The sequence below is a fragment of the Equus asinus genome, chromosome 10 (assembly GCF_041296235.1).
Source record: "Equus asinus isolate D_3611 breed Donkey chromosome 10, EquAss-T2T_v2, whole genome shotgun sequence".
In the NCBI taxonomy this organism is placed as follows: domain Eukaryota; kingdom Metazoa; phylum Chordata; class Mammalia; order Perissodactyla; family Equidae; genus Equus; species Equus asinus.
Window position 1 is genome coordinate 17,028,378 of NC_091799.1, and position 23,957 is coordinate 17,052,334.

General features: G+C 42.8%; 1 protein-coding gene and 1 long non-coding RNA gene across 5 annotated transcripts in view; one reads left to right on the forward strand and one right to left on the reverse strand.

Moving 5' to 3' along the window:
- NUP188 (nucleoporin 188) overlaps positions 1-23,957 on the reverse strand; it is a 47,188-nt gene that overhangs the window by 5,275 nt on the left and 17,956 nt on the right. For 2 of the 4 annotated variants that reach the window (XM_070518562.1, XM_070518561.1), the window contains 27 exons: positions 21,771-21,982; positions 20,902-21,016; positions 19,829-20,029; positions 18,852-18,941; positions 15,862-15,912; positions 15,697-15,762; positions 14,578-14,697; positions 13,908-14,034; positions 11,991-12,143; positions 11,665-11,791; positions 11,363-11,450; positions 11,194-11,270; positions 10,333-10,447; positions 9,062-9,182; positions 8,869-8,935; positions 8,037-8,165; positions 7,568-7,707; positions 6,504-6,610; positions 5,293-5,499; positions 5,006-5,175; positions 4,238-4,307; positions 3,768-3,835; positions 3,145-3,340; positions 1,374-1,451; positions 960-1,045; positions 551-696; positions 61-242 (listed from right to left, as the gene is read on the reverse strand). In XM_070518562.1, the coding sequence (XP_070374663.1) occupies positions 61-242; positions 551-696; positions 960-1,045; positions 1,374-1,451; positions 3,145-3,340; positions 3,768-3,835; positions 4,238-4,307; positions 5,006-5,175; positions 5,293-5,499; positions 6,504-6,610; positions 7,568-7,707; positions 8,037-8,165; positions 8,869-8,935; positions 9,062-9,182; positions 10,333-10,447; positions 11,194-11,270; positions 11,363-11,450; positions 11,665-11,791; positions 11,991-12,143; positions 13,908-14,034; positions 14,578-14,697; positions 15,697-15,762; positions 15,862-15,912; positions 18,852-18,941; positions 19,829-20,029; positions 20,902-21,016; positions 21,771-21,982 (3,309 nt within the window). The remainder of the gene's footprint in view (positions 1-60; positions 243-550; positions 697-959; positions 1,046-1,373; positions 1,452-3,144; positions 3,341-3,767; positions 3,836-4,237; positions 4,308-5,005; positions 5,176-5,292; positions 5,500-6,503; positions 6,611-7,567; positions 7,708-8,036; positions 8,166-8,868; positions 8,936-9,061; positions 9,183-10,332; positions 10,448-11,193; positions 11,271-11,362; positions 11,451-11,664; positions 11,792-11,990; positions 12,144-13,907; positions 14,035-14,577; positions 14,698-15,696; positions 15,763-15,861; positions 15,913-18,851; positions 18,942-19,828; positions 20,030-20,901; positions 21,017-21,770; positions 21,983-23,957) is intronic. The other 2 variants (XM_014863499.3, XM_070518563.1) reach the window with 1 other exon arrangement.
- Positions 2,000-12,103, forward strand: LOC123289279 (uncharacterized). The gene is made up of 3 exons (XR_006533107.2): positions 2,000-2,134; positions 8,690-8,761; positions 11,966-12,103. It is a non-coding gene; the product is annotated as an uncharacterized lncRNA (long non-coding RNA).

Genomic DNA, 23,957 nt, shown 5'->3' on the forward strand with positions numbered 1-23,957 from the left:
AGCTCATATTTGTTGGATGCGCATGGGAAGGACAGGCTGCTTCCAAAAGCACTCCCTCACCCCATCACGCTGGTCCTTGTGGCGGAGCCGTGAGCAATCATCAGTCTCCATGCTGTCCTTGTCCTCCACGGCACTGCCCGAAGCCAGACTATGGCGGGTCTGGTCGAAGAGTGCAATCACCTCTTCCTGGAGGGTCTCACAGACATTCAGCACCAGCTGGGAGTACTGAGGGATGTCACTCACTGCAGAGCAGACAGGGAGGGGACATTATCATGCTCACCCTGACAACTCTCACTGCACACCAAGGTTTCCTTCCCAGACAGGTGGCTGGGAACGTAGCATGGTGCTAAGAAGGAGAGTATCTGTCCCAGGGGAGAGGAGGAGAAACAAGTGAGGGAGGGAAAGAATTTTCCTAAAGACAAGAGTTCTAAGACTGAAAACTCAAACCTCACAGGAGAAACGTCCAGCTCTGAGCTGGAGGAAGCCCTGCCCAGGCTGGCTGCCAGCAGGGGCGAGGAGACCACTCCTCCCACTCCACTCTGCCCCTCACCTCTCATCTCCTTCATCTGCAACACTGTGATGAATGCTGAGAACACCTTGGCCTTGGTCTTCTCCATGAGTTGCTGGTCTGCCTGCAGCACTCCCTCCAAGATCTCCGTCAACGGTCCAAGGATTTCATCCACAGAACCTAACTCTCTAGAAATAACATGGGGTGGAGAGGGAGGGGAGAACACAACTCATAGAGAGGCCACAACTGCACCACTCCATCCCAGGACACCGCGGGGCAGCCTGCCTCTCATCCTGGCTTTGCTGTCAGCCCCACTCCCTACAATGGAAAGCCAGCCTTTTTCACACCCATTTTCTCCCCCTCAGGAAGCTGACGCGTCAGCAAAGAGGAACGAGCAGGCCCTGATGAGGCAGCTCTGGCTGCAGACCACCTCTCCTGGCACAGTGCTCACCTCTTCCACTGCCGGAGGAGGATGAGCAGCAGAGTGCACATCATGGAGCCGAGGCGGAGGCAGTTCACTGAGGCCGGGACTAGGAGCTGAAGGGAAACAGCAGACCAGTTAGAAGTCAGGCTTCCTGTGAGCTGACATGGCGAGAAGATTCGAGCTCCATCCAGAGAGCTCCTTTCAGCCTCATGCTTTTCTATCCTAGCAGTGAGCTCATAGGGGTGGGACACAGGGAGAGGCCAGGGGCTGGCACAGCAGCAGCAGACCCCTGCCTCCCCACTCCCCATCGCAGCCTCAGGCCTCCCAGGCCAACTGAACCCTTTGACCTGACCACTCACACAGCTGCAGACTCATGAGCTGCAATTTGACCTCGGAGACCTTCTCCCTGGGAGCAATGCAAAATCTCCCAGACACACTTACTAACGCTTTGGTCCCATCAAGCACATCAAGAAAGAGCTGGCGACGCACTGCAGAGTCGGTCAGGTGCATTATCTCCGCCTGCAAAGGAACAGAGAAAAAACATCAGTTGGGAAAATTTCCCAGACTTTAGAAGCCAAGAAATGTGGGGTCCTCTATTAGGCAATTAGTCATTGTCTCCCTGATTAAAATTGGGCTTGAGGGCCCTGCTGTTTTTTTGCCCATGCTTAGCTATGGTGAGAATCAAGCCCAGGTTCACCTCCCCCTCCTTATGACATCCTTCCTCTGCTCAGACTCTTTAAAGGCTTCCCAGTGCAAGGGAAATACAAGGTCTAGGAGGACCCATAGCATCTGGTCCAACTGATTTTGGTGTCATGCCCACCTGTGCTCACTCTATTCTAGCCCTATCGACTCCTTCCTCCTCCTGAACATACCAAGTCTTTCCACTTCTGCACCCTGCACTAGTCAGTCTCTCCGCCTAGACTACTCTGTTCCAGACTCTCTACCTGGAAGGTTCCTTTGCACATTCAGATCTCAGTTTGGACATCACCTCCTCAGAGAGGGCCTCCTTGACTACTCCTATCTTACCTTAGTGTTCACAACCACAGCATCCTGATTCTTTCCTTCATATTGAATTCTCATAATCTGGAACTATATTTCTTTGTGAATTTGTTTACAATTTGCCTCCCTCCCAGGCCACTCTCCATGAGATCAAAGACCTTATCTGCCTTATTCACTGCTGTATCCCCAGTGCCTGGAACAAGGTAAGCTTTTCATTAATATCCATTAAATGAATGAATGAATGAATGATCAATATCCTAGACTTAACCAGACAGGCTTCCTAAGAAGAGGATGGTGGGATTTTCAGAGTACGATTCAAGAAGTGCTGCCCAGCTAGGGCCTAAAAGGCAGCTGACACACAGTTATTCCCTGGGGAATCAATCATTCCCCAAAGATGGCTGAGCCTTCTGATGGGTTTGTAGCCTCAAGGGTCCAAAACCACTGTGCCACAGCAAAGCTCCAAGGCCAGGGGCACTCTGGCACTAGGGAACAAGTTGCAGAAGATGTGAGAGTGTGCTGGGAACAAGGGGCATCCATCAAGCTGAAGCTATTCATCAAGTCAAGATATTAATCTGGATTCCCCAGGGGAGAACAGTCCAACACTAACTCCTTACTACACAGCATGATGGTGTCAAACCACAAAAAAAATGCTAAGAAAAAAATGCAAACTCTTCCCAGATGTTAACTCTCTCTCTAAAAACCAACTCTCAGTAGATACACATTGCAGAAACAATGGCCTCTATTCTTTTTCTAAGAAGACCAGGAAATACTGTTCCTAGAACCAATGAAAACAAACTGCCCTCTGGAGAGGGTGCTGCTGCAGCTGTCACAGCCACCTGCTGACTAGTCAACAAATATTTACCTAGTGTCCATAGGGCCCACTGCCGAGAAGGCAAATGTGCACGAGAGGTTGAGGAAGGAAGAGAGCCACTAAGACCCATCCAAGGCCACAAGGGGAGCTGCTGGAGGCTTGTATGAACATCGGAAGGGATTTAAAATTACTTCTCTGCACGTTTCTTAGGGTCTCTTGTCAGACCCAACACCCTCAAACACTCCATATTAGCTCCCATTTTTTGGCACAGAACCTGTTACATTTTAACTCTCAGGGAAAAATCCCGATTCATTCTTTATCCCAAGGGGCTGTATCTGCTAGGCATCCTGGCACATCGTTGCTAGGATACCAAAGTGAAAACTCGTCCCAGGAGGTTCTTACGTGACTTGTGGCAATGATGAGAAGCATCCTCCAGGCGGAGACCAGCATCTGATACTCTACCAAGGAGGTGCAGCTGCTGCCCTCTGTGTCAGCCGTGTGAACTGCCAAGGACTTGACATACCCTGACCAGTAGGTGAAGCGATTCTCGCTGGAAAATTTCTTGAGTGTATCTTTTAATGACTGGTCTAATGAGCCCCTAGAGTGTCATGAAAAAACAAAACCTACAGTTAGGTTTTGAAAACAGATGGGAATGTGATGGGCAGAGACCCTTGTTGAGGCAGAGAAAGCAACCTCACATGGGCTTAAAGGCAGTCGGCTCCGGATCATCTCCAATGTGTGGGGTTCATACTTCTTGCTCAACATAATGAGTTAGGCTGAGGCCTTTTCCAGGATTCCTCCTCCATAAAATCCCGAGCACATGGAGTTTGCTTCACAATAACTCTTTCTGACAATCATAAACGCCATCAATGGATTGGCCAGGGACATAGCTCAGTGGCCCTCCACAAATGGCCCCAAACCAGCTCTCTCCTCTGCCTTGGCCTACACAGCCGTGCACCCAGTGGGAGGCCACCACAGTCCCCCAAACACCTTTAATTAAAATCTCAAAAGGGAAAAGGACTCACTTAACTACATAGTATATCTCCAAGCAAATTATCTTCATGACGAGGGCACAAGTTTCCAGGACGCTGGGCTGTGGAGGAAGAGAGCGGAGCAGGTACCAATCAGGAGGAGAACGTCTTCTCTGGTACCCTCCCGCAAGGTAACAGAACAGAGGCCCCAAATTGGCGAACAAGAAAGCACATTCCCTCTCAAATGAGAAGAGGCATCTAACTTGCAGGAGCAGAAGCGCCAGGCCTACAGTGTCTCCAAGAGCGTGGAGAAGCCCAGACAGCCATCAGCACAGAGCAGGGCGTGCCACTTTCTCTCTCAAAGCAAGGCATCACAGGGAAAGGAAGCAAGCACTTCTCTAAGAAAGAAGTTTCTAGTGAAGAAAATGTTCTGGGTGTTTAATTAGGAGAGCTGTCATTTTCTAGAGCTCGGCCTTTCCTCCTAGGGACTCACAGTCACTGTCCCACCTTCCACCACAGCTTACCTCAGATGTTTCTGAGGGAGGAGAAAGGGTGCCAAACAGTGGACTGGTTAAATTCTCCCAAAACTTGGGTCTAGAAAAGAAAATACAAGTTGGGAATCACACTTTCTCCCACATAGTCCCTTCTCTCTCCACGTCCCTTTGGTGGTTACTTCCTATTTTACCAGTCCCAACCCTAACATGTTTTTCACAGATCTCTTGCTCCTACATAAATATAAAGGGTTCCATAGATAAAATTATGTTTTCCCCTTAAGAAGCACAATTGTATGTTACAGAGTCGACCAATAACAACTCTCATGATTCATTCCACTGTGCATTTCCAATAGTCTCACAAGGAAGAGAGTGAGGAGGGAAATAAGGACAGCAGACTCCCACGTTTAGCCTTTGTAATGTTTCTTCCCTTTGTGCAAACAGGATCCATGAGAATAGAGTGTTTCATGCAGTTCAATGGCTTGAGCAACCCACTCTCATCTGAATCTACTCTTTCTCAAGAGCAATGGATTTTGGGGGTTGGCAGGGAACACATGAGGTGAGAACTCTAAGGTAAATACAGCTTTACCTTAGAGTAAAGATGACACCTACTAGTGGCAGCATTAAAAAGAGAATAACTAAGAATAAAACTCCCACACATTGACCAGGCACTAAGCACTTTTTACGCATATGCTCAGTGAGCTGTCACAACAAACCTCTAAGACAGGAACTATTGTTACCCTCATCTTACAGACAAGGACGTGAGCCTTGCAGGTAAAGTAACTCCAGAGGCAGACTTACTTGGTTCTGAGGACCAACATGGCACTGTCCCGACGGTCCTGCCACAGGGCATGCAGAAAGGCAATGGCCGCACGATGCAGCAGGGGTGGGCACCAGTAGCGATCCTCTTGCTGGGAATCAATCAGCTCCAGCACCGCATGGAGACAGCTCCATACCCCAAGGCTGAATTCCTGTAAGCGGGGCAAGCGCGAGTTCAGTCCCACAGCCGCTGCCAACAAGCACCTGTAGAGCCCCACACCCACCTCCCAGGAAGCCATCTCCCAACTTCATCCCAGGCACAGGCGAACCTTGGAGCCATCACTGCCATCCTTCACCTCCAGATTCAGAAATAGTTCAATGAGGCCTGGCTGAGTCTCTACTGCAACCGTGAGGAATTCTAGAATCATGACTTTGATGCGCATGTCCTCAATCTTGCTCTGTAGTCGGATCAGGAAGGCATCTCGAATGGCAGCCGCATCATTGCCCAGACAGGCATACACTGACATTGGGGCCACCTGGTGGAGACCAGGATACACAGACTTAAGGTTCTACTTCCAGAAAAACCTCAACAAGCTCCTACAGAAGGGTGCTGGAGAACTCTCAGAAAATGGGTACAAAGGGAAACATCCAGATACATAGTTCTGGGTCAAAAGGGCTATCACCCCAAATGACAGGACAAGATGCCCCACGATTTACAAGAGAAATAGTAATCAACGTAAAAAGATGTACAATCTTTCTCATGGTTAAATAAATGCAAAATAAAAAATGAGACAATACTGATTTGCTATTAGCTTAGCAAAGATTAAAAAACTGATGAAGTCATTGTGGCAAGGATATAAGACTTGGCATTCAGAGTATAACCTGTTACAATCCTTTTTAAAGGACAATTTGGAAATGTCTAATAAAAATTAAAATGTTCATTGATATCTATGTTTAGGAACTGTAAACAAAAGTTCAGAGTTTTATGGATTATAATGTTCACTGCAGCACTGTTTGCAATAGTGAGAGACAGAAAATAGCTCAAATAAGTTAGGATGCATCCATCCTATGGCATGCCACACGAGCAATAAAGAGAATGAAGTAGCTCCAGCAGTACCACATGGAAAGACTGAAAGATATGGTGTGAAGTGAAGAAAACCAGTCACAAAACAGTTTGTCTAGTGGAATTCTACTTTTGTAAAGAACAAAAGGGCACATCCAAATACCCTTTAATATATAAGCACAGATAAAAAGAAATCTGGAGCAATGTGTACCAACCTGCTCATAGGGACTCTTGGAATGAGGAGATCATAAGGTACCTTAACTTTCTGTGTTACATTTATCTGTAACATTTAAATATTTTAAAGTGAGTATGTATGTCTTTGGTAACCGGAAAAAAAACCCTCATAAAACACAAGATGTACATGTGTGCACGTCACTTTAAAAGTCCAAGTTAGCTGCTTCTCTTGGGAGAAAGCAAGAGTGGTCTCAAGCACAAAGTCAGTTTTCTGAGGCTTTGGTTGGTTAAGTGGGATCCTACCGTGGCCAGACGTTTCAGCAGCTGGATGGCAAGGCGCGGCAAAGCAGGATCATGTTTGTGGTAGATGTATTTGGCAAGAATAGCAATGAGGTTGTTCCCATGGGCACCTGAAACAGCACAGGAAACAGCTGAGACACCAAGAGTGCCTGCCTCTGGCTCTTAGGGAGGCTGCTTGTTCAAAAAGGCTCGTATATGCGAGGGAATTTACCCTCAACTACCTGGAGGGCCAGAGCGAACCCAGGTGGCCATATCTATCTCTCGTTTTCAGTAGTCAAGGGGATAGGTGGCATTTGGGGGTAAACAGCTCAATGCAATTCATTAAAAGCAGAAAAAGAGGGCTGGCCCCGCGGCCAAGTGGTTAAGTTCACGCGCTGCATTCCACTTCAGCGGCCCAAGTTTCGCCAGTTCAGATCCTGGGCATGGACCTAGCACTGCTCATCAAGCCATGCTGAGGCGGCACCCCACATGCCACACTAGAAGGACCTACAACTAGAATATACAACTATGTACTGGGGGGCTTTGGGGAGGAGGAGAAGAAGAAAAAAAAAGAAGATTGGCAACAGATGTTAGCTCAGGTGCCAATCTTAAAAAAAAAGCAGAAAAAGATACACTTCAAAGAAAATAGATAATCTTTTAATAAATAAGTTAGAAAAAGATATCACACTGAAGCATGGCAAAAATCATAAAAATCCCAAAATGATACAGCTAGGATAGGTCTTAGACATAATCCAAACACCTACTTGAAAATGAGGAAACTGGGTCCCAAAGAGATTAAATGAGTTGTTTAATAATGTGTCCAAGGTCACACAGCTGGTTGGAGTCAAAATTTGAACCAAGACAGTCTGACTTTGAACATGTGGTTCTTAACTACTATTCTGTCATCAATAGGAGGCAGAAATGAAGTATGATCCACTCCTCTTATTTCTAAGTCCAGGATGAGAGCTGGTGATCATTCCTGAATTTCCTCAAGGAGTTAATCAGAAAATACTGTTGACCTCCAAAAGCACAGCCTGAAGTATGTACTTATGGGCAGAAATGTTACTGATTGGAAGAAAAATACATACCATGTTGTGTGAGAGCCTGTTCCAGAGGGGATACCACATTAGAAGGAGGTTTCAGCCGAATAACATTGTTGGTAACGGAGAATGCCAGTTTCACTGTCTTGATCAGCAGCTGGCCCTGCCCCTGGCCCTCTGCCCCATCACTAGGGTGCCAAATGGAAACCAAAGTTGATTCAGACAACATGACTTCATTCGCAATAAATGTGCTCTCATGAATTAGATTCCAACAATAATCCCAGAGTTCAACAGCTTCTGTTAGACGCCCCAGTCCAAACTAGGAGAGAGGAGGAGCAATCAACTCCCTTTGCTCTGTGCCAGTCTATACAGTAGCGACTAGGTTATATAAAGGCTATGTCCTAGGAAGAACAAGGTTGTCCTAAAAAAAAGCTACTACATGCTATCTTAAACCAGAGTTTTCACAATGTGCAGGCACAATAGACAGAAATGGGGGAAGGTGGAGAGGGAGCCCTACCTGCGTGGCTGAGCAGCCATCACCATGTCAATGGTGTCCACGCCGATGCCCATGATATTAATAACTGTCTGTCCTGCTTCTGTATAGGCCAGGCTGCAGATGCAGAGAGACTGCAGGCTGGGGGTGTGACTGGAAGACAGACACATTCCGAGTTATTAGAGAGCCACCAAGTTTTTTACTGGAAGGAAAGGGCATTATCCAAACCTAACCAACTGGGCATCAGTGATACAGATCAGCTCTCTTTGCCAGATGAAGGCACTCTGATCACTTTCTTTATTAAATAGACTTGACCTTAAAGACTATCCTGAGAAACGATCTAAATATCCATGAATTAGTGGATACGTTTACTGAAATGCATCATGATTAATCCATACAATGGAATGCATGGAACCATTATAACAAGACATATCTATATGTAGTGGCATGGAAATAAAGATACAGACCAGTTAGCATAAGCAGAGGACGAAATCTAGAGGAATATACACTAACTTGTTAAAAGTCATCTTTAGGAAATAGGTTTATGAAGGGCATCTTGCACTGACTTTCAATGAACATGCATAACTTTTCTAAAGACAACAAAAAATGATTGGAGTGTGTGTGTACAATCTCTGGGATACAATCTCATACCCAGTTCATGTGTTTTCTCTCCACAGGGAGAAAGGATCAAGAGTCTAGTGGAAAGCAAATCAGAACCTCAGAGTACTGAGGTCTGGGCTCACCCCAAGGTGAGTTTTCTGGAAGAATGAAATGGCTTTGCCCAGAGAAGCCCATGTCTTCCCCTGGCGAGCGGCAGCATTAAGAGTACAAGCTGTAATCATCACGCCCCTCATACCTGCTGTGCAGGTCTGTCTCATGGCACAGGTTCAGTATTGCATGAATCAGCTCCAGGATCAGGCAACCTGCACTCCAGAAAAGACACAGGAATGATGTGGCATTGTGTGATGACCCTTATCCCAAGAAAGGGAGAGAAAGATCTCCAGGGAGCCAGAAATTCCTCAGATCTCCCTGGCCCACACTTTCCTTACCAATCTGTTCTCTCACACCATGTGAGTTGTAGCGCCACTTGTGGTAGCTAGGAAGCATCTCCTTCAGCACAAACATGACACAGGGCACCAGCCCTTGGCTCTGGGTACTGCCAAGCTGCCCCTACAAGAAACCATGCTGTGAGGGCTTATGCCATTTAAGGAAGAGTCATTTACTTCCTAGAGATTTAACTCCAAAACCATAGGTCCAAAGGGAATCTGGGCAGACCTTGGCCATCAGTGGAAAAAAAAGAAACATCAAAACACTCTACTCTAGTTCAACTGAGTCCAAGAGGTGGGTTTCTCTAGAATAGAGAAAAGGACTAAAAAGACAATGTGACAGCGTCACAAAAGGCACCTACGAGAGAGAGGGATGAAGGCTAAATCTGGGCAGAAGGGAGGCACCTTAAACATGCAGGATACAGGACTGTCAATAATGGAGAATGCCAGGTTCACTGTCCTGATGACCAGCTATCGTCCTAACCTCCACCCCATCACTAGAATACCAGAAAGATCTGATACTCAAAATTCTTTGTCCTAATATTACTTGTTAACATCAATTTCCTTAACTTAAAAACGAGATTCTTTATTTATATAAAAACATCTATATTTCTATCCTTATCCCTATATAGGACTGTTTCTATCTTTTCAAGCATTTATTGATTGATTCCTGCAGGCAGGAAGTGTGCTGAGTGCTTTTCAGGCATGGCCCTCTCAACGACTGCATGAAGTAGAGATCCTTTATCATTCCTATTTTACAGAGGTTCTGAGAAATTCTATACTTACCCAAGGTCATGCAGGTAGTAAGTGGTCAACCTGAAATGTACACCTAATTCTGTCTGACTCCAAAATCCATGCTACACCAGAATTTTTCAAACTGAGTTCTGATCCTTTAATGGATTGTGAGATTAGGTTATTAGAAAATATCACAGTGCATCTTGCCTAGTAAGAGTAGTGTTGTAGTATAAAACTTTGCTTCAAGAGGATACATACACACATGCATGTGTACAGTAGGACGTGATACAATATGTATGTATTCCCCTGGGCTATGGTAAAACTTGCTTAACAGTCACAACATTACAGCATACTGCCTCTGAGTATTACATAACACAGACAAAGCACCTACCATAGAATCCGGAACATAGTAAACACTCAGTACATAGAAACTGTTATCACCGTAACCTCAGAACAACTATTCTGCCTACACACAGGATGATTACAGTAGCAGGGGGCAGGGAAACTATTTCAGATGATTCTATCCGACCAGATTTTACCTTGACAAGAGTGGCGATCAAGCGCAGAAAGGCAATAGTGACCCCATACTCGCCCTGGGGCTGTTCACTATTCATCAAGAGGTTTCCGTACCCTCCAGCATTCATTCCCTCTGCACTGAAAAGACAGAGGCAGAGGGGAAAATATGATGTGGCAATTTCAAGGTTTCAGGAAACTGTAATCACAGAGCATTCTTGTTATTGTCTAGATGGCTTGAGCATAAAAGAGGAAAGCTCAGCAAAGGAATTAATCAAATTTAGGGAATTTTATACCCAGGGTAAACATTAAGAATATGTTTTATTGATATACAAAATCAAGAGGTTTAAAGTGAAAAATCAAATAAACATCAGGAAAACATCCTTGTCTTATAAGCAAGAGAGAGCAAGGAGCTAATGCTCAGGTAGTAAGATAGAGCCCGTGTATTAATAACTGGTCTACCAGGCGAGCTCAAGTAGCCATGAAACAAGGAAAAGTACAGAGTGACTGTGGCTTAAGAAAAGGAAGCCAAGTCTCTGGATCCAGATACCTCTGGATTCTCTAGGCTGGAAAATTAACTCCCACATACCTAAGTCGGCTGCTGCTAGATGACAAATACCTCTCTTTCTCTCTCTCAGGCTTTAAAGACTGTGAACCATCAGTGCTGGCCTAAGAGGAGAGCAGCCTGTTGCCTCAAGTCCCATCATCTCCTTTGCCTTGTCCTCACTCATTCTTCCTATTTCGGGTCACAGGGCTGAACAGGCAAGGAGCAGACAGAGTAAATGGGCACAAAGAGGCTTCCTTAAAACTAATGAAGCTAGCCTAGACCTGAAATGGATATGGTACTCCCAGGGAATACACTCTCCCCACCCTAAGACCTGACTCACCTAATCATCTGACTCATGTTGGAGACCTGGTGGGCCACGAATGGTAAAAAGCCTGTGTGACGAAGATCAGTCCAGACCTGAGAAGGGAAAAGAAGCGTCAAATGTCCATGTGTCTTCAGGTACACCAAGTGCAACATTGTTTGGCTGTTAGGAAGACTTAGTGTCCCACCTTTGCAGGGTTCCGGGCAGCCAAAATGGTCAAGCAATTGACACAAGAAGCAATGACATCCACAGGCGGGGAGATCACTGTGGTTAACCTGGTTGGGGAACAGCGCACTATACTCAGTAAAATGAATAATACTGTTTGTTCCATCACAAATATTTCCCAGTGCTCTCTTCCCAAGGCCCTCCTCTCAGCAGGGATGTAAAAACAGGAAAGCCCTCTCAGCTGGGGACAGACACCACACCAGGGCTTCCCATAGAGGAACGTGTGTGGACTTTAACCCAGGGAGGGTGTGACCAGACACTCACCGCTGCAGCAGCATGTAGATGCGAGACGTGATGGGCAGGAGACAGTCTGCTATGGACAGATCTGTACTGATGACCTTATGGACCAGATCAATGATGGGTCTGACCCGCTGACAGTGCTGAATCACGTCTGAGGAGAAAGAGAGCCATTTTGTATATGACCTCATGGAAAACACTGAACACTCTCTGAGACTCAGATAAACAAGTTAACACTAATTGCAATCTGGATGGTTCTGAATTTTATCTTGAAATTCTCTGTCTATCCTCCATATCCTCTAAGCATGTCTGTTTTTCTTCCCCTTAGTGATGTCTCCCAAAGGTGACCTCACCTGCAGTGGAAACAACATGAAGCAGCATTTCAATCTCACAGGTAAAGAGGGTCCAGCTGCTGTAGGAGTATTCCCAGCGCACCAGGTAAGCCCTGTCATCCAGCATTACTTGGCCCACAGTGCCTTGAGGTATGCGAAGGTTGGTCTGACCCCCTAAGGAAAGTAGGAAGAGAAATCAGTCTAATATCTGAGGACATAAGAAGAAGACGTAACTCCTATACAAGACGCCAATATTTAATCACACAGAGATATACAGAGTTTCTTCTTGGCGTCTAACATTGCTACAGCTTTTCCCACTAAAAAGAAAAAAAAACACTTCTCTTGTCATTTGGGGAAGTGAGTCACTCCATGTGTCTGAAAAACAGCTAAATGCAAAGTGGCTTTTCATGCAAATGATGATAACAGAAAAGACCATCTCATGGGATGGTGAGTGCCCAGCTCACTGGGTAAGTAGGTGGGGTGCAGGATTCGAAGACTAAGGCTATTCCTTCTCTGGTTTGTTCCTTGAGCACCTGGAATATCCATGGACTTACAGGTACTAATGGGCTGCTCTTACAGATTGCCAGTAGGAAAATAAATTGCTACAACTTTTTTCTACAACTTAATTGGACACTATCTATTCCAAACTTTTTAATTCTTTATTCTTTTTAAAATTGTGGTAAAATACACATGACATAAAATTTACCACTTTAACCATTTTTAAGTGCACAGTCTAGTGGCATTAAGTACATCGTGTGCAACCATCACCACGGTCCATCCAAAGAACTTTCTTCATCTTGCAAAACTGAAACTCTGGGGGCTGGCCTGGTGTCATAGCGCTTAGGTTTGCATGTTCCACTTCGGCGGCCCAGGGTTTGCCAGTTCGGATCCTGGCTGTGGACCTACGCCCCACTTGCCAAGCCATGCTGTGGCAGGCGTCCCACATATAAAGTAGAGGAAGATGGGCACAGATGTTAGCTCAGGGCCAGTCTTCCTCAGCAAAAAGAGGAGGATCGCCAGCAGATGTTAGCTCAGGGCTAATCTTCCCCACTAACCAAAAACAAAAAACAAAACTGAAACTCTGTCCCCATTAACCAATGATTCTCCATTCCCCCAACCCTCAGCACATCAACCACCATTCTTCTTTCTGTCTCTACAAATCTGACTACTCTAAGTACCTCATATGAATGGAATCATACAGTGTTTGTCCTTTTATGATGATCTTATTTCACTTAGCATAATGTCTTCAAGGTTCACCCATGTTATAGCATGTGTCAGAATTCTCTTTCTTTTTAAGGCTGAATAATATCCCATTGTACATATATACCGCATCTTGTTTATCTATTTTACCTGTTGGTGAACATGTATTTAAAATTTCTACTGTGTGTATCCTTTTCCCAACAATCTCACTTTGAGGATTCTATGTACTAAAACTAAAAGCACCAGTATATACGGCTATATGTACCCAATGTAGCATTGTTTGCAGTGGCAAAAACCTGACACAACCAAAATGTCTTTTAGAAGGGGAAAGATAAAAATTATGGAACATCAAAAATAATTATGTAGTTACTAAAAAGAATGAGTCAGATCCATATGTAATAAGATCAACTTGCAGAATGCATTTATGAGAGTATACAAAAATGTGTAAAAGGACACCAAACTCTTAACATTAATTATCTGATGGAGACAGGTCTGAAGAGAGTTTAACTTTCTAAAATATATCTCTGTGTTGTTCTCCCTGTTACAATGAATATGCATTATTTTTTAAATAAAGCAATCTAATGATGTAAAAAAGTGAGAAACTAATAATTTATCAACAAGCACAGTGGAGACGTGAAGGAACTGCTTTAAAGGCACCTTGCATGAAATAATCAAAACGGCAGTGAGGTCTAGAGGCCATGGAAAAGAGGCTACTGAACCAGGATCTCTTTATCTTACCAAGAGGATAAAGGAGTTTAGGTGTTTGCCTCCGCCACAGAGTTCCATCTTCATGGGAGACCACATCATGGGGCTTGTGCTTATAAAGTTCATTGTAGAAAGACATCTTATCCAAGAAACTATACACCTGCCAACATGAGGGAAAAAACCCAGCCACACATTTACCTAGGGAACATGTAAGGGGTCCCACATCTGCTTTTCTGCTCTTTCAGCCAGACTGTGTATGTGCTGACCCTCAAAATTCTTATAAACCCACCACTGTGACTCTTCTTGGAATTGCCTCTGCACTCCTGCGAAATCTTCACCATTCTTTAACACCCAACTCAAGGCCCCCCTCACCCCAGAGTTGCCTCTCCTGAAGTGTATGGTCTTTACTACTCAAAAGACAGTTACTATATACCACCTGGCTTTATTAGTTATTTATTTCTCATATCTATTATTCTCTTCCAATTAGATACTAAGGAATTTAATATTTTGTCTTATTCCCACAGTTTCTACAATAGGTACTTAATAAAAAGACTTTAATTTTATGAAATTGAGGCACTATCTTTGGCATTTCATTCAACTTCAGACTAACTCTTGCCATGGCAGTGGAATTTCAATGTGGAAAGCAAAAAGGATTCCTAAAAATATCTGCCACTCTCTGTAGGCATCTAACTGAACAACTTACCTTTTTGGCAGTAGACTTCCCTGATACAAGGGCTCGTAGCAACTGCAGGAGTGGGGAGAGGAGATGAGGAAACATTCCACACACACTGTCCAGAATGATCCCAAGACCAGAGGTTGGCTCCTATGGTAGAAGGGGAGAAGTCACTGACCTTCACATTATCCACGAATTAACACATCTCTGATTGTGCAGCAATCCTAAGAAAATCTAAAATGAATCCTTTCCTTTAGGCAGACATTATTCCTCCCTAATAATTTAAGACTTCCATACATCCACGGAAAAAGACTATCAACAACTGATTTACTCAGGACCTGAAAAGACACTACTGTTGCCACCATGACCTCTTCCTGGCCATCCCCTCTACAGGAAAACAACAATGTTCACCTCTGCATGACATGTTTCCACTAGTGAAAAGCACCCAACAAAATGTGAGCATTTAGCCACCACACATAAGCAACAGATCCTCAATCTAAACATTGTTTCATACTACCTTCTCCCAGGAACACTGTGATTCTCTATGAGTGGATAGCATCTCAGGAAAAAAGAGAACAACATATATGGGCAGAGCAGTCAGGCCACAGTGCAAGGGAAAACAGATTTATTCATTGGCTGGACGTTGAGGCTTAAGGCTGTTGTCAACTCTGAGACTAAGTACTGGTGAGAAACTGTTCTCTCCAAAGCCAAATTATTACTCTAACCAGTTACAATACTGTGACAGAAGACACAGTTACAATCCCCCAGTAGTAAGCGCAAGAGTTACAAGAGTTACAGCAACACCTGTGCCTGGGACTCCCAACAGGAAAAAACACTTGGTAGGTAGAACAGATAACATGCTGGTTAATAATGTGGGCTACAGACTCAAGTCAGACAGAAATGGACCCTGATCCTGGCTATCTGTCTAGCTGTATGACCTTGGGTAAGTCACTTCACATGTCTCAGCATCACCTTTCCTCATATGCAATATGATGATGATAATACTACTATCTATTTCACAGATTTTTGTAAAGATTAAATGAGAAAATAGACATAAATGCTTAGTATAAGACCTTTCACAAAGTAAGTGCTTGATAAATTCTTTTGCTACAGAGAATCTCATAGCATGACTCCCTATGAAATACGTACTGTTCCCCAGAACAGTTCTGGAAGAGAAGGGTCTGCCAGGACTTCACATGCTGTGTCGATTACATCCTGTTGGGGGAGGAGGAAGAAAATGGCTTATTTTCCCTGGTTGAACGAGTCTATCTTTTTTTTTACTGTATTCTGTTGAAATAAAAACACCAATAATACCTTCATATAGCATGTCAGAAAAAACTCTGGGTTTCCTTGTCGGTGGCCATGCTGTGGCGGCAACCCACATACAAAAAAGTAGAGGAAGAGTGGCACAGATGTTAGCTCAGGGCAAATCTTCCTCAAGCAAAAAGAGGAAGACTGGCAGAAGATGTTAGCTCAGTGCAAATTTTCCTCAGCAAAAAAAAAAGAAAGAAAAATTTAAAAACCCTCTGGGTTTAAAAAGTAAGATTACACCCTGTCAAGGGTGTATGCTATATCTATTGTACAATGTTACACAAATTAACCTCTCTGAACTTCAAACTCTTTATCTGTAAAATGGTGACATTACCCACTTTGTAAAGATTAAATGAGATAACATATGGGGAAGTGGACTGTAAATTTTAAAATGCCATGTAAACATGAAGTATTTCTAGGCTCAGCTAAACTATTCTCCTGGGGGCAAGAATAAGGCCTTTTTACTTTTTTATCCTCAGCACCTAACACAGAGCTTGGCACACAATGTGAATCTAATAATGGCTTATGGAATGATTTTTTTTAAAAAACCCAAGTACTAGGACTCTTGCAACCCCAATATGTTAATACCAATCCCCCAGGTGTATAGTAGGGTCCAAATGTGACCAGAATTTTGGCAAAGGATGCAACGCTTGTTCTATGCCTCTAGAGCTTTGGAAATCGAGTCTTTCAATTAACACCAATTTCTTTTCTCTCCAATGAAAAGAAATTTTCATTTTTATCAACTTCCTCAATTTCTTCAATTTCCAAAACAAGTCACTAATCATTAAAAATGAATACAATGACTTAGTTATAAAGAATTCCTCAAATATCATTTCCCACTAAATGGAACCAGGGTTCCTTGGAGAAATGGCAGATTCCAGGTCTGGGGCAAGAATCTTACAAGGTAATCCTGCAATAGTTTGGCATCCCAGAAAGCAAGAGAGCTATCAAAATACATAAGGGTAGTGTGAAACAGATTCAGAAGCTAATCTGAAAACGCTCTTACTGGCCAAAGATGGGGCAATCTGAGCATAAAAATAATAACTAAAATGGATTAAAACACAGCTAGTATGTTTAAATCCATGAGTTCACAATGATCTGTAAAAATAAAAAATCTTGTTAGTCACCTTTGGAGGATGCTAGGGAAAACTGGTAAACATAGAAAAGAAGCATGTAGTACTCTACACCAGAGTATCAGATAGTTAATGAGAGCAAATTTCCTTTTTTTTTTTTTCAGTTGAGGTATATCTGATATATACTATTTTTAGGTGTACAACATAATGATTTTTGTATATATCGTGAAACATAATTTTTTATAGCAATGTTCCAACCAATAAACAAAAGAGGAAAGATAGAATTAGAATAGTGCCATTTTGTAACCCCTAAGGAACTAATGGATCCAAACAATGATGTGGCTCATGGCTACCATAGTGCACAGCATAGTTATAAACTAAAAGAAACCCAACAGACTTAACCAACAAATAATGTGTGGACCTTATTTAGATCCTGATCCAAACAAACAAAATTATAACAAACTTATGACATTTATAGATAATTAGAAATTTGAACCTTGACTTGATATTTGCAGATAACGTATTTTTAGATGTGATAATGGTTGTGAAGTTTTAGTAAAATATTCACAGATGAAACTAAACAACGTCTGGGATTTGCTTCAAAATAATCAAGGAGGGCAGGGGCAGAAATGAGAAAGATCAGCTGTGAGTTGATAATTTGGAAGCTAGTGATGGGATCATAAAGGCTCATTATAAAATTTTGTCTACTTTGGTATCAGCTTGAAATGTTTCATTTTTAAAAAATACTGCGGGCCAGCCTGGTGGTGCAGCGGTTAAGTTCACACGTTCCACCTCTGCGGCCCAGGGTTCACTGGTTCGGATCCCGGGTGCAGACATGGCACTGTTTGGCAAGCCATGCTGGGGCAGGCATTCCACATATAAAGGAGAGGAAGATGGGCGTGGATATTAGCTCAGGGCCAGTCTTCCTCAGCAAAACAGAGGAGGATTGGCAGCAGATGTTAGCTCAGGGCTAATCTTCCTCAAAAAAAAAAATATTGCAGGGGCCAGCATGGTGGCATAGCGGTTAACTTCGCGCACTCTGCTTTGGCAGCCGGGGGTTCGCCCTTCAGATCCCGGGTACGGACCTACGCACCACTTATCAAGCCATGCTGTGGCAGGCATCCCACATATAAAATAGAGGAAGATGGGCATAGGTGTTAGCTCAGGGCCAATCTTCCTCAGCAAAAAAAGGATTGGTGGCAGATGTTAGCTCAGAGCTAATCTTCCTCAAAAAAAAACAAAACCTATTGCAGAAGATACTAGCACCCACGGACATTTGGATAGATGCACTACAGAGTAAAAAAAATGAGGTTAGGGGCTGGCCCCATACCCGAGTGGTTAAGTTCGCACACTCTGCTGCAGGCGGCCCAGTGTTTCGTTGGTTCGAATTCTGGGCGCAGACATGGCACTGCTCATAAAACCACGCTGAGGCAGCGTCCCACATGCCACACTAGAGGACCCACAACGAAGAATATACAACTATGTACCGGGGGGCTTTGGGGAGAAAAAGGAAAAAAATAAAATCTTTAAAAATAAATAAATAAAAAAGGTGGAGTTAAGCTAAAAAAAAAAATGAGGTTACAAAACAGTATATACGGGTGATTTCATTTCTAGAGAAGAATTATCATATTATTATGTATATATATATGCCGAAAATGTTCGGAAGGAAACACATCAAAATGTTAACAGAGGTTACCCTGTGTGGTGGGATTACACTTTTTTTCTTGTTATTGGCACTTTCTGATTTTTCTATTATTAATACGTATCATGTATATAATACAATAAATGAAAACAAACAGCAATAAACAAAGTACATCTCGGGTATGTGGGTGTGTGTTACATCAGCTCTAAAAGGGTATCTTATGGCTATGACTACAAAGCTGGGGAGTATAGACAGCTCCATGAAAGCCAGATACTGACCTGCTGATTGCCCAGCGTGTGCAGCTCCAGCGAGGTCAGAACGAAAGAAAGGAGTCCATAGACACACATGCACGCAGTGCTGGTGGTACACTGTAACAGCAAAGGAATCACTAATAATTCTGAATAACAAATTCTTCCCCAGATTCAGCACATGCCTATCACATTAATATAGTCTCTGTAAACAAACAGGAAGAGAATCCGAGGATTCATAATTTTCCTAATTTAGTCCCAGCATCAGGAAGACAAAGGGAGAAAGAGAAATCAGGAACCACAAATATTACAACACAGTCAAGAATAAAATCAAAAGGGAACTCTTTTCAAAATGATCAGTTTTTGTGGGGAAGAAAACCACATCCAGCCTAGAGAAAAGATAAAGAGTCTCTGTGCTGATAAGAATGACACAGCTGCCTGAACTGTAACCAAGATAAATCACCCAGTGCCAAAAAGTGGGGCCTGTCGGCTGAGGTTTCATTTCAGCATGTCAAAACAAGCTGACTAAACTGTGCCACTCAAATTAAGCCCCAACACAAGACTCAAGAGAATTTCTAATTCATCCTGTTCTAGTTGAATGAGTAAGCCCCCCAAAAAGATTTCTCCAGTCAACATCTCCAAAACTATCTCTCAGGAGATAAACTATACTGACACAGTACACTACACTGGCAAAGAGGGTTCAAACCGTATCCACCACTAATTGCAATTATTACTCCTATGGGGAAATTACGTCTCCCTCAATTTCCTAATGTGTAAAACAGGATGATAATCCCTAGTGTAAAGAAGTGTTGTAGGGATGAAATAAGATAATGTACAGAAGCACTGAGCACAGTGTCTGGTCATAGTAAATGCTCTATAGCGGTTAGTTACAACATTATCATCATTATTCACGTCACTATTACAATTACTATTCCCATGATTCATTAATGAGCTTTGCACTGCTCTTTGTCATTCTCATGCTCAAACACCAACAGCTTGAGCCTTACATCATTCCCTCCACTGGCTAGTGAGCGGAGTAGTCGGGTCAAGTACTGAAATACATTCAGCTGGATGGCTGTGCCACCTATCTTCCGGACAACACTGCTTGTCTCATCTGGACTCAGGGTGTGACGGAGGAGAGCCCAAGCCAAAAGCACTGGGGCATGATGTGGAATGTCCCCAAAGGTCAACATCAAACGGTCCATATCCTAATGAAAAGAGAAAACAACGTCTGTGTCACTGAACAGAAAGGGTCAAGACCCTTCCATAGGCTCCTTCATCGTGCTTGATAAATCTTCCATTCATCCATGGTAGCCCACTCTCCCATTCTGATATTTTACTCTTCCCAAATCCCTAGCCATCTCACTAATAAATCCCTCAATTACTCTTCCCTTACCCACAATTGTTTTCTTCTGATTTTAAGTATTCCTATTCTAAGATTTTAAAGATTTTTTTCCCCTTTTTCTCCCCAAACCCCCCGGTACATAGTTGTATATTCTTAGTTGTGGGTCCTTCTAGTTGTGGCATGTGGGACACTGCCTCAGCATGGCCTGATGAGCGGTGCCATGTCCAATGCCCAGGATTCAAACCAGCAAAACCCTGGGCCACTGCAGCAGAGCGCACAAACTTAACCACTCAGCCATGGGGCTGGCCCCTAAGATTTTAAAATACATGTTCAATGGAGACTTTTTAGAAAATTTCCCCTGATCCTTCTTGTACTTTCTGTGATCTCTCCTCATTTTCTATCTTTCTAACCATCCCATCTCAATGTTCTTGTCCTTTCTTCTTCTTGTACAGGATCCATAAATGCAAACAACCCCCAAGGTTCTGTCCTTGGGCCTATTTGTCCTTATAGCATCTCCCCAAGTGACTCCACTCATTCTCACAGATTCAACTATCACTCCTGGGCAGCTAACTGACAAATCCGAGATTTCTTCCCAGTCCAGTTAACTTCTTAACAATGTAGAACCTCAAGTTCCACAACAAGGAACGTTTTATGCAGCAGTATAGTTGAGTGATTAAAAAACATACTAAAACTGTAAGCTGTCTGCAAAAAGAAAAGAGGCTGTTCCAAGTTCACCTGACAAATAAGCCCGTCCTGGGCCAACTGGTGCAGCTCTCTCCTGTCATCCAGAGCACACTTATGCAAGGATTCAATATCCATGCCCTCCACCAGGATAAGGGCACTGAAGTAGCTGGAAAGAAATATAGCATCACGTTGTCATAAATGCTACTCTGACCCTCATTGGAGAATAAGGTGAAATGTAGGACACTACAATACAAAAAAAACCATTAATGAGTTGTTTTACATTCTTTTTTCACACTAACTTTTCTAAATCCAGTATGTATTTTACACTTCCAGCACATCTCAGCTTGACCAGTCACATTTGATGTGCTCAGCAGTCATACGTCACTTGTGCCTACCAGAGGGCAGATCTGGAGGTTTCTAAAGCCACCAATGACATCTGACCCGGATAAACTGCCTCACTGCTCAAGTGTGTATCTTTGTTCAAAGAGAGAACAGGCCTTAAAATGTGGATATACCCATTGCCATAAAACTCAAAGTCCATAGACTATGACACCTCAAAGAGGGCAGGGAACACATCTGCCTTGTTTATCACTGTCGTCTTCGCATTTGCGTGGTGCCTGGCCTACAACAGTTGCACAACAAATTTTTTGTTGAATGAATGGATGAATCTCTTAGATGAAGACAGTAAGTAAAAGAATAGAACGCAATATTTATTTTGAGAGACTATGTCCCTCTCAATCCCAGTCTTTACTCCCCCTATGACTTGGAACATGGTGGTACACCCATCTATTTACCCACTCATTAAGGGAAAAGTACACCTACCCCCACTTGCCTCCCAGTCACAGTAGTCACAGGACTACTATAATATCAATGCCCTAAACATTGTACAAGTTCTATGGCCTCAATTCATTCAGACTTACCCAATCCGGTCCACAAAAGGATCCATGGTCTCATCCACCAGGTGCCTGTTGGTCTGCCTACTACCAAATCCTTGCTCTTTAAACATCTTGGTTAATACCAATAAGTCACTAGGCGCCATCTCAAAGTATGCATAATAAAGGAAAATGATTTCTAGCAGCATGGACTGTTCCCGAAGACACTGAACAAACCAGCGAGACACTTGGCGCTCAGTCTGCACAACCAATGGAAAAAAATAAAGAAAATAAGGCAGATTTAAAACCATATTTAACATTTTTAAGTTACTTTTATTAGGTAATACACATATAAGAATAAAGCAAAAAAAATGTCTCCCTCCCTACAATTCCTATTGCCCATGCCTCCAAACCTTTCTCCAGAGGCAACCAAGGTTAGAGGTTTACCATGCATATTCATTCCTTCATTCATTCATTCAATAGTCTGCCTGTCTATTCATCCCTAAACCAAATAACATATTACACAAACTCTTCTGCATCTTACTTAACAATATATCATAAAGATTATTTCTCTAACAGTATATTAAGAACTTCCTTATTTTTCATTCTTTTTCAGAGCTGCATAGTAATCTATCAACCAGTCCTCTCATTGTTTTTTACGTTGCACAGTATTCCACTGCATGGAAATGCCATAATTTATTTTAACCAACACACATGGATGGGCATATAGGTTATTACCAATCTTTTGCTATTAAAATCAATCTTACACAACTGACAGAATAACTAGACAAAAACATCAGCAAAGACGTAGAAGATCTAAATAATCTTGACCTGACTGATATTTATACAGCACCAAACCCAACTCCTGCCAAATACACATTCTTTCCATGTGTACATAGTACATTCACCAAGACAGATCAAATCATGGGACAATAAATTTTAAAAGACTAAAACGATACAGAATGTGTTCTTTGATCATAATGAAGTCAAATTAAAAATCAATAATGGGGGCTGGCCCCGTGGCCAAGTGGTTAAGTTTGTGCGCTCCGCTGCAGGTGGCCCAGTGTTTCATTGGTTCGAATCCTGGGTGTGGACATGGCACTGCTCATCAAACCACGCTGAGGCAGCGTCCCACATGCCACAACTAGAAGGACCCACAACGAAGAATATACAACTATGTACCGGGGGGCTTTGGGGACAAAAAGGAAAAAATAAAATCTTAAAGAAAAGAAAAATCAATAATGGGGCCAGCCCCATGGCCAAGTGGTTAAGTTTGTGCGCTCTGCTTCGGCAGCCCAGGGTTTTACTGGTTTGGATCCTGGGTGCAGGCATGGCACCACTCATCAGGCCATGCTGAGGTGGGGTCCCACATGCCACAACTAGAAGGACCTACAACTAAAATATACAACTATGTACTCGGGGGATTTGGGGAGAAAACGTAGGAAAAAATATCAATACTAATAAGATATCTAAGAAAATATCCAATGTTTGGAAATTAAGCACACTTCTAAATAATACAAGGGTCAAAGAAAATTACAAGGGAAATTAGAAACTATTTTGAACTGAATGCTAATGAAAATATGACATATCAAAATTTGTGGGATACAGCTAAAAGCAATGCTTAAAGCAACATTTATGGCTATTTATTAGAAAAGAACTAAAATCTGTTATCTAAGTTTCTACTTTAAAAAAAATAGAAAAAGAGGAAATTAAATCCAAAGTAAGTAAATAGAAATAAATACTGAAGAGCAGAAATCAGTGAAATATAAAATGACAAACAAGAGAGAAAACGAAAGACAAAAACTACCCTTATCAGAAATGAATCAGGAGACATCACTACAGATCCTACAGAGAGTAAAAGGATAATAAGATTAACAGCTTTATGCAAATAAATTTGACTACTTAGATGAAATGGACAAATTCCTTGAAAGACACAAATTACCAAAACTGACACAAGAAAGAAACAAGAAAGTTGAGTAAGTCTGTATCAATTATAGAAAAGTGAATTCAGAATTAAAAACTTTCCCACAAAGAAAACTGTAGGCTGAGATGGCTTCACTGGTAAATTCTACCACATATTTAAGGAAGAAATAATACCAATACTACACAAATTCTTTCTGAAAACAGAGGAAGAAGGAACATTTCCCAACTTATTTTATGAGGCCAATATTACCCTAATAACAAAACCAGACAAAGACATCACAAGAAAACTACAGACCAACACCCCTTATGAAC